Source organism: Cynoglossus semilaevis, chromosome 11 (genome assembly GCF_000523025.1).
Source record: "Cynoglossus semilaevis isolate Cse_v1.0 chromosome 11, Cse_v1.0, whole genome shotgun sequence".
Classification (NCBI taxonomy): Eukaryota; Metazoa; Chordata; class Actinopteri; order Pleuronectiformes; family Cynoglossidae; genus Cynoglossus; species Cynoglossus semilaevis.
Genome location: NC_024317.1, coordinates 4,884,433 through 4,894,029, shown reverse-complemented (window position 1 = coordinate 4,894,029; position 9,597 = coordinate 4,884,433). Strand labels below are relative to the sequence as shown.

At 42.0% G+C, this 9,597-nt stretch overlaps 2 protein-coding genes across 2 annotated transcripts in view; one reads left to right on the top strand and one right to left on the bottom strand.

The window, feature by feature from the left end:
- Positions 1–7,054, top strand: avil (advillin). The gene is made up of 19 exons (XM_025060235.1): positions 1–107; positions 263–337; positions 421–617; positions 704–812; positions 905–1,015; positions 1,710–1,915; positions 2,109–2,187; positions 2,372–2,470; positions 2,558–2,711; positions 2,796–2,896; positions 3,392–3,529; positions 4,065–4,223; positions 4,310–4,489; positions 4,922–5,070; positions 5,169–5,313; positions 5,648–5,836; positions 5,929–6,003; positions 6,141–6,251; positions 6,552–7,054. Exons 1-19 carry the CDS (start codon positions 48–50, stop codon positions 6,663–6,665), a joined length of 2,451 nt encoding a protein of 816 aa, XP_024916003.1. The 5' UTR covers positions 1–47; the 3' UTR covers positions 6,666–7,054.
- Positions 7,055–9,313: 2,259 nt separating this feature from the next.
- Positions 9,314–9,597, bottom strand: part of LOC103386063 (myosin-4) — a 3,889-nt gene continuing 3,605 nt past the window's right edge. The window contains exon 7 of the mRNA XM_008320163.3: positions 9,314–9,595. Within this exon, the coding sequence (XP_008318385.1) occupies positions 9,314–9,595 (282 nt within the window). The remainder of the gene's footprint in view (positions 9,596–9,597) is intronic.

Sequence of the window (9,597 nt, the reverse complement as noted above, 5' to 3'; positions counted from 1 at the left end):
AGTAACGGTGCTCAGGTGGTGGTAACACACAGTTGATTGAAGCAAACATGGACGCTACGTTTAAAGCAGTAACTCACAACCCTGGGATTATAATCTGGAGAATTGAGGTAATGGGATTTTTCTGTAATCATTTTTAACAAGTCGCTCTGTTTATGGGTAAATAAGGATCTTTACTGTTATTATTATTATTATATTATTACATTTTTACTCCTCTCTCTCTTTTTGGTTGTTTTTCTTTTCTTCCTCGTTTTTTATGCTAAAGAAAATGGAGCTGGTTCAAATTCCAGAGAAATCCCATGGACACTTTTATGACGGCGACTGCTACGTACTTCTGTCGGTAAGTTGTTGACTCACATCTGATCTTTTCATCCTTACACTCGTCCACACACTGACCTTTCCCTTCAACTGTCCCCTCTCCAGACCCAGAAGGTGAGCAGTTCATTGTCCTACGACATCCACTACTGGATCGGCTCTGAGTCCTCGCAAGACGAACAGGGTGCAGCAGCTGTTTACACCATCCAGCTCGACGAGTTCCTGGGCTGCGCTCCTGTGCAACACCGTGAGGTTCAGAACCATGAGTCTGATGCTTTCAGAGGATACTTCAAACAGGGAGTAATGTGAGAGAAAGTGTTGACCAAGAGGGCTTTTTGATAAAACAGTCATCAAAAATAAATGTTAAAAATGAATAAACCTGATTTTCTAGCTATAAAAAAGGTGGTGTTGCATCCGGGATGAAGCACACAGAAACCAACAACTACGATGTCAGCAGGCTGCTTCACGTCAAAGGGAATAAAAGAGTGACAGCCCGGGAGGTGAGGCACGCTTCACGCCGTTTCTGTTGGTGTGGATGGTACGACAGGAAGTCCTGTAGAGAACAGAACGTCTTTGTGTTGATTTGTTTCAGGTGGAGATGAGCTGGAACAGCTTCAACCTCGGAGATGTGTTTTTGTTGGACGTTGGGAAAACCATCATTCAGTGGAACGGACCGAAGTGTAACAAACAGGAAAAACTTAAAGTGAGACTGAAGACACTCATCTGTCTGTAGTTCCTCAGGAGTCTTTCTAACTTGTGGGTTGGTAAGAAGGCGCACGCGGTGGGGGCCGGGTGGCCACCACTGCCATGGTGGTTGCAATGGTGGCACTGCAATGGTTTTCCCTAGTGGTAAAAGAAGCGGACTTCGGTCCGGAAGGCCCCAGGTTCGAATCCACCAACTGCCAGGTTACCACTGAGATGCACTGAGCATGGCATCGTCCTCAAGCGGCCCCGGGCGCCGACCATGGCTGCCCACTGTTCACTTGGTGATGGGTTAAATGCAGAGGTTAAATTTCACAGCATGGTGTGCTGTGCTAAGTCACAAATGACAAATAAAGACAAGTTATAAAAAAAAGTTAAGGTAGGTGAGTGATGAGGGTTAGTAGGTGGGAAGGCAATTACTTATGAGGTAAGTAGATAGATATGTGGAAATGCAGGTACCTGTAGGTTTGAAGGGAAGTTTGTGAAAATAGGTCAGAAGGTCAAGAGACCACAGCAGGTACTGTAGGTCATTGTCTGTAGGTATGAAGATGGTTTTGGTGTTTGGTGAAATGTTCAGTTATGTGAACACTGCCAGGCTTGATTTAATTTCTAAAAAAAACCCCTTGAATTAGTTCATTCCTGATGAATCAGATCAAGTGAAGATTCTTCTTTGTGTTCTGCCTCCGGCTGCTCAGGGCATGTTGTTGGCCAAAGACATCCGAGACCGAGAGAGAGGAGGTCGGGCAGAGATCAGAGTTGTTGAGGGTGAAGACGAGAGCAGCTCCCCCCAGATCATGAGCTTCCTAAACAACGCTCTCGGAGAGAGAACATGTGACCTGACCGACGGGCCGCCTGATGAATCTGCTGACCAGGAACAGAAGGCCCAACTCACCCTGTATCAGTGCGTTGCTCACATGTCTACAGTAGATGCCAGTTTTAGTTTTTTTTTTTTTCACTAAAATGAGTGCGTTGCTCACATGTCTACAGTAGACGCCACACGTTTGTTTTTTCACTAAAATATTCTGCAGCGTCACAGAAGGAATACGTTCCAGCTCTGTTTCATTTTGCTCTGTTCTATTGTAACCCTGTCTCAGTGTGTCTGATGCTGACGGCCAGATGAAGGTCACCGAGGTTGCCAGCAGACCACTGGTCCAGGACCTCCTCAACCATGATGTGAGCTGAGACTTTTGACAGATAATAAGCTGTACATTTCTCCACATAAATATATTGACCAAACATATAATTACTATTAAAAGTCAATTCTTATTTTTAACGCCTATCGATAATTAGGCAGGTAATCCTACACTATATTGTATTTATTTCAATCAAATGACAGTTGGGTTTTTTTTTATTTAAGGACTGTTACATTTTGGACCAAGGAGGGACGAAGATCTTCGTGTGGAAGGGAAAAAAAGCTGACAAAGCTGAGAAACAGGCTGCGATGACCAGGGCTTTGGTGAAGGACTCTTTCATGTTGACTTTGCCGTCGTTGAACGACCTGTGACATATTCAGTGCACGTCTTTATTTGACTTGCTGTTACAGGAATTCATAAAAACCAAGGACTATCACAGCTCTACAAACGTGGAGACGGTGAATGACGGCGCCGAGTCGGCACTTTTCAAGCAGCTGTTCCAGACTTGGACCGTTAAAGACCAGACTCAGGGTCTGGGCAAAATACACACCAAAGGGAAAATTGGTATGTGATGTTTGAAAATTGACTGGTTTCTGTATTTCTATTCATGTTTGTCGCTGGTTTTGACTCTGTTGAGTTTCCTCGTAGCTCACATCTCACAGGAGAAATTTGACGCCTCACTGATGCATGTTATGCCGGAAATCGCGGCACAGGAGCGGATGGTGGACAACGGCACAGGTCAAGTAGAGGTAACAGGGCATTACACCTGCAGGGGGCATTACACCTGCTCAATACAGGAGGCAAATACAGCCACACAGTCCCATTGGAGCTAGTACTTTATCACCAGGGGCAGTGGTGGCTTAGTGGTTGAGGAGGCCGACTTGGGTTTCAGGTTCGAGTCCACCAGCTGCCAAGTTACCACTGAGGTGCTCTGAGCACGGCACCGTCCACACACACTGCTCCCCGGGCGCTTAAAGCTGCCCCCCAGAGGTCACATTTGGTTGTGTGCAGTGGTGTGCCGTGTCACAATGACAAATAATTCACTCTGAGTTCCAGCTCATTTCTGATCCTGTAGTTTTACAGCTCAGATTCTTAGTTTCAAATATGTTAAAAATACAAAAAAAACAACAACACTCCAAAGCTCAAATAATCAGTTGAAGGCGTCCGGGCTTCTGTGGCACAGACTGGGGAGAGTGTTGACACTGATGTGGGTCACTGCTAATCTACCCTTTAACTGTGTGCAGGTGTGGAGAATTGAGAATCTGGAGCTGGTCCCTGTGGAGCCAGAGTCGTACGGATACTTCTACGGAGGCGACTGCTACTTGATCTTGTACACCTATGCAGTCAGCAGCAAGCAGTGTTACATTCTGTACATATGGCAGGTGAGTACCAGCTGTGGAAACACTGTTCATTTATAAATGTTATAATCAGGGCTGGGAATGTCAGCATATGTTTTCTTGTTACTATATTTATTTGGAGTCATCTGTGAATACATGTGATATTCTGCAGTGCACATGCAAATTGTTTTAATAAATTAAATTTAAAATTTTTTTTCCAGATGACCAACGTCCATTACAGTACCACTGCATATTTGAAGTTTCTGAGTACACTGAGTTTGACATTAATTTGAGTACACTGAGTTTGACATATAACATTTGACATAACGTAACTGTAACGCACAATTTTTGGTCTTCCTTGATTTGATTACATGAATGTTTGAGTTGAAAGTTACAGGAAATAGATATCGTGTGAAGGAAACCCTGCTGCTAAAAGAACCTCATTTGTTTAAAGTGTTTGCAAATCAAATGTAATTCAACCTGTGTTCAAATGTCTGTCACAACACACAACGTTGATGCTTTGAAGGTTTTTCTTTGATGATAAAAGAACGTTTAACCTGTCATTCATTCGTTCATTCAGGGCCGTCATGCGTCACAGGACGAAGTGGCGGCCTCGGCTTTTCAGGCTGTGGCCTTAGATGACAAGTACGGTGGTGAACCCGTCCAAGTGAGAGTGACCATGGGCAAAGAACCCAGACATTTCATGGCAATGTTCAAGGGTAAAATGGTCATCTTCGAGGTATGATCCCAGGACGGGATTCTCTGTAATGTCTTTGTAGGTTTTCGTATGTGCAGGGTTGATCTTGACCTTTGACCCGTTTCCAGGGAGGCACATCCAGGAAAGAAGCCTCTGACCCAGAGCCTCCGATCAGACTGTTCCAGGTCCAAGGATCAGATCCGTCCAAGACGAAAGCCATTGAGGTTTCAGCCCTGTCCTCCTGCCTGAACTCCAACGACGTGTTTTTACTGAAGAGCCAAACAGGGATTTACCTGTGGTGTGGAAAGGTAACACGGCTGGGGTGGATACAAGACACAGTTAGGATGGATATGAATGTAACATTTATGCAGCGTTCTTCTTGCCCCACACGTTTGTGGACACCACAGCTACTTTTCTTTGCTGTCTAATGAAGCTAACAGTTTGTCCTCAAACACAAAACGTTATCTCAAATACATCCCAGATATTTGAGTTCTCAGTAAAATGCTGTTTATATTTTAATCACTAAATCCATCACTGAATACTTTTACACACACACTTGGCCAAAGACTTTAGTGTTTCATGGAAGAAAGAAACAAAATAAATAAATCTTTGACACTGAGCCTTTACAGTGAAAACATACGGGTGTTTAAACCCTTAAAATATTTCCAAAAACATTTCATTGTTGATGTAAAATATGCCAGGAAAAAAAATCATAATTCTATATATTTTACATCTACCAGGGATCAAGCGGAGATGAGAGGGCTATGGCCAAGGAGGTCAGTGCCGTGATTGGTCAGAATCTGTCGGAGGAAACTGTGGCAGAGGGTCAGGAACCCATTGAATTCTGGGAATTGCTTGGAGGCAAAGCTCCATATGCGAGTGATAAGCGGTAATGAAGCTAAACACCAAATCAAAGATCTACAAATAGACTCCACGTGTGGCCCAGTTCTGAGGAACCCACTTGTTTCCCCCTGTGATTCTCTGCAGACTACAGCAGACCGCTCCGGACCACCAGCCACGCCTGTTTGAATGCTCCAATAAGACGGGCCGCTTCATCGTGACGGAGGTCACTCAGTTCACCCAGGATGACCTCAGTGAAGACGATGTCATGTTGCTGGACACGTGGGACCAGGTATGAGGTGACGCTGTTTGTGAGACTAACCTTCTAGGTCAGGGGTGTCAAAGTTCATTTGGGTTCAGGGGTCACATACAGCCTAGTTGGATGTCTAGTGGGCCAGACCAGTACAATCATAACATAATTAACATAATAATGAGAAAATCTTCAAATGGGCCAGATTGAACTTCCTTATGAGCCAGTTTTGGCCCGCATGCCGTATGTTTGACACCCCCCTTTTTTATGGTATGGGTACCGTCCTCTCACATCCTTACAGATGGGTGCTATGTTCTCATGTTAGTTCATCTATCTCAGTATAACTTTGCCTTAGAAGTACGTTTTTTTTTTGCAGTTGTTCCTCTGGATTGGCAAAGAGGCAAATGAGGTCGAACGCAAAGAAGCTGTGGTCACATGTCAGGAGTATCTACGCACTCACCCGGGCAACAGAGACCAAGACACACCCATCATCCTGGTCAAGCAGGGCTTCGAACCACCCACCTTCACTGGTTGGTTCATAGCCTGGGATTCGGCCAAATGTTTTGTGAGTTCTTTGGTGTTTTAGTTTAAAAAAAAAAAAAAGTGACACTGTGGATTTTTTTTTCATTATTATTATTGTTATTTTATTTTTTGCAGGGAGGAAAGAGCTACGAAGAGCTGAAGAAGGAGTTGGGAGATTCAGTGTTACCTGTTCCCGTCACAGTCGTAAATGTAAACATTTACAACGTAAACAGTTGTATAAAGACTAATTTAAGAGTACAATTCAATGACATTTGCATGATTCTACAACAGTGTAGGGGTAATATCCATTTTAACCTACGATTTAATGCCCTGCTTCATTTCTCAAGGAACAACAGCCTGTTGAAAAGGAGGAAATCTCACAGTCGTTTCCACCTGAGGACCTGATCAACAAGGCTGTGGATGAGCTGCCTGAAGGTGTGGATCCAGCCCAGAAAGAGGTTTGTATTATTATTATTATTATTATTATTATTATTATTATTATTATTATCTAAATAATTACTAGTTACAAGAGGTGCTAGAAGTGTTACAGAAAAAAAACTCCAAGTTGGTGAAAACCCTAGAAATATTGTCCAGAGGACAATCATTTTTCACAAAGACAAAAGGCTTTTGCTAAGAAATACAGAAACGCTCGCTTACCTAAGTGGAATGACTCGTGCCCTGACCTGTCAGGACAGTGACTCTGTTACCTGTTACCTGTCTCCCTTCTGTACCTTGACCGTTGCTTTACTGTGTTTAAGGATTATCTGTCAGACTCGGATTTCAACAGTGTATTTGGGATCAGCAAAGATGACTTTGTGAATCTGCCACGGTGGAAACAGCTGAACATGAAGAAAGAAAAGGGTTTGTTTTGATTTGTGTCTTCTTTTTTTATTATTTTAATTCTACTCTGATCTCTCCCATTCACATGGTGTGTGTTTACCAGATGTCATAGAAGTATTTTAGCTGTTTGAAGGATGGTACAAGTTTTCTGTTACTTTGCCAATGTTCTTCTAGTTCTGATCCTCTACTCGTTTGTATTAAATATGTAGTGTGTGAACTTGTTATTTTACGTCTCATGGATCTTTTCTCACAAAAACACTGAGCTCATATGTTATTAATAGATTAAAGAGACAGCGACGCTGCATTTCTTTACGGACCAAGTCATCAGGACTGTGTTTTTAATCTATTTGAATAAATGAAAATCGACGCTTTCTCTTCTTTAGGTTAAACTAACTTCAGTCTGCCCTCTTGTGGTAACAGCCAAACAGTGACCCGTCAGCGTCTTATTTAGCAGGTCAACTGTAACAGGTGTAGAAAACGAGCATCCACCGAGAGCTCCGTTTTGTCTAGAAGAGTCGCGTCCGTCATTTTGTTGGACTTTGTGTGCGGTTTTGTCATTTAAAATAATTATTTTAATACAGAAATGAATCCTCTGTCATCACCTTGACAATTTTACAATCTTTACAATGTAGAAATTACTGTAAATTAACCGTAGTTTGAACAACTCCTCAAGCGCCTAAAACAACAAGTGCTACTGAACCATTTTTGGAGCTAATTTACATTTAGATTAATATAATAGCCGTAGCCATAAGTTAAGCACTGTTCTATATCCGTAGGTCTTAAGAATCAGCACACACCAGCATCAGTAGTTTCATTTTATTTTTGATGTGTGAAAAATGATATCAAGTACAAAAGCTCGTCATTAAAGGTAACAAATGAACCTGAAGAACAGACAGCATGATTTTTTCTTTGACTGTCACAACATGTGTTGATTAGTTAATATCAAAATGTCACTGATTTCTGCTGAAATCTTTGATTGAGAGGAAGATGAAATTACCTGATGCTTGGAATTTTACAACAAGATTAAAGTCAAACGTGTTTCAACTTTTATGGATGATAGAAGAAGAAACTGTGAGGTGTACAGTAAAGTAAGACAAAGACAGCACTGACGTGAAATGCAGGAAAGCAGACTTCACCTGANNAGACAAAATCTGATGTTGGAAAAAAAACAGAGTATTTAAGTCAAAGTTAACCTTTTACACACAAAGTAAATCCCTTTAAAAACACTTCTTAAACTATAACATATACTGCATGTCTGTGACACTACTGCATGCAGAAGTACTGTGTAACAACAACAGAAGTTTTCTGTTGCTTCAGCCAACAGTCCCAGATGAGGTGAGAAGATCCATCAAACGTCTTCTGCAGGAACTAAGTAACACTGCAGCAGACATTCATACGAAACAGTAATTAAAGTGTGTACACAAGTTTAAGACTCCTTAAGACACTAAGATCAGCAGGTTTCACTGCAAATGTGCAAACACACAGAAGGCATGCAGTCGGAGAACACAGCCTCGGGGCGAGTCAGCTGCTCACCGGTGGCTGACGTACGCGGGCATAAAGGGAATGCTGTTTGAAAGGTCACCTCTCCACATGACCTGACTTTAGGAAAGTGCATCAACAGACAAATGATAATCACTGAATATTAAAAAAGGAGAGGAAGAAGTACAAATATGTCATATGTACCAGCTTTTACTTCACAAACTTACTGAAATAATTATCTAAGAAGTAAAACATGAAGGCAGCAGTATTTTTCAACATCTTCAAACAGAATTGCAGAAGAAGTATTTGTTGAAATACTGCATGTAGCATTTGACCATCTGTAGGTAGCGTAAGTAGAAACCTTCTAAGAAAAGTAAACTAGTGAATTGTACAGAGTTTAAGCCTCTGTCCTTGAGTAACTAGAAGTGTATGGTGGCATCTTCATCTGCACTACCTCTGCTCGTTCCCTGTTTTGTATTTACTTCATCTTTGACCAGTAGGTGGTTTATCAGTATAAGGAGAATGTCACTGTAATGATTGAATTTGAGGTAAAATGATTATTTTATCAGAATCGTACAGCTCAACAGGACAGCAGATGCTCAGCTCCGTAGTGGTTTGTCATTACAGTGCACTTCTAACAGTGAGCAGTGACTCAGGTTGGGAAGATAAACCTGTCACTCGTTCTAGTGGTAAAAGTTTTGACCAAATTGAATTGAATTGATTGAATTGGTTCAAAACACTTATAAAGTATTGTAACAGTGGACTCGACTAAAGGAACAGAGCAAAGTGTAACAGTGGACTCGACTAAAGGAACAAAGCAAAGCAGCTGTGTTTACAGCACCCCCTGCAGGAAATCGAGGCGTTGCTTATCCTGTTTTCACAACCTCAAACTGATTTTTCTACCTCTAACACTGCTGACTAAATCTATTATCATTAACAGCAAATTATTTTGGATTAATTGATTGGTCTACAATCAATTTGATAAATTCCCAAAATATTAGAAAATGACCAGCACTATTTTCTAAGGTTAGAGGATTTGGTTAGAAATGTGGCAAAAATGAAATAAATATTCAAAATTGATTCTCTCTTTGATATCTTTAGATCGTCGACCTATCATAGATAGAACTTTGATATTATTGAATAATCAGACATAATTGTCTCTGTCGTCCCTTCCCCTGCTTATCATCGTAACCCTCAGAAGCTAAGAAACAACGCATGCATCAGGGTTTCTTGAAGCTTCTTCCTGACAGACGTCGTCAGGCAGATCCACGGTGTCTCCATCACTGGGAAAGACCCTGTCCTGATCTGGAGTCTCAGCGCAGGCGTCTTCGTAGGCACTTATGTTGTCGGAGTCATTCCTGTCCGGAGAAGAATCTCGACTGTGGTCAATGCCATTCTCGCATGGCCTCCAGAGGACGCCGTCTCCAGAGAGTGGGTTGTCAAGTACAAGAGAGGGAAAGTGGCCCAGTGGTTTGTTCACTATCT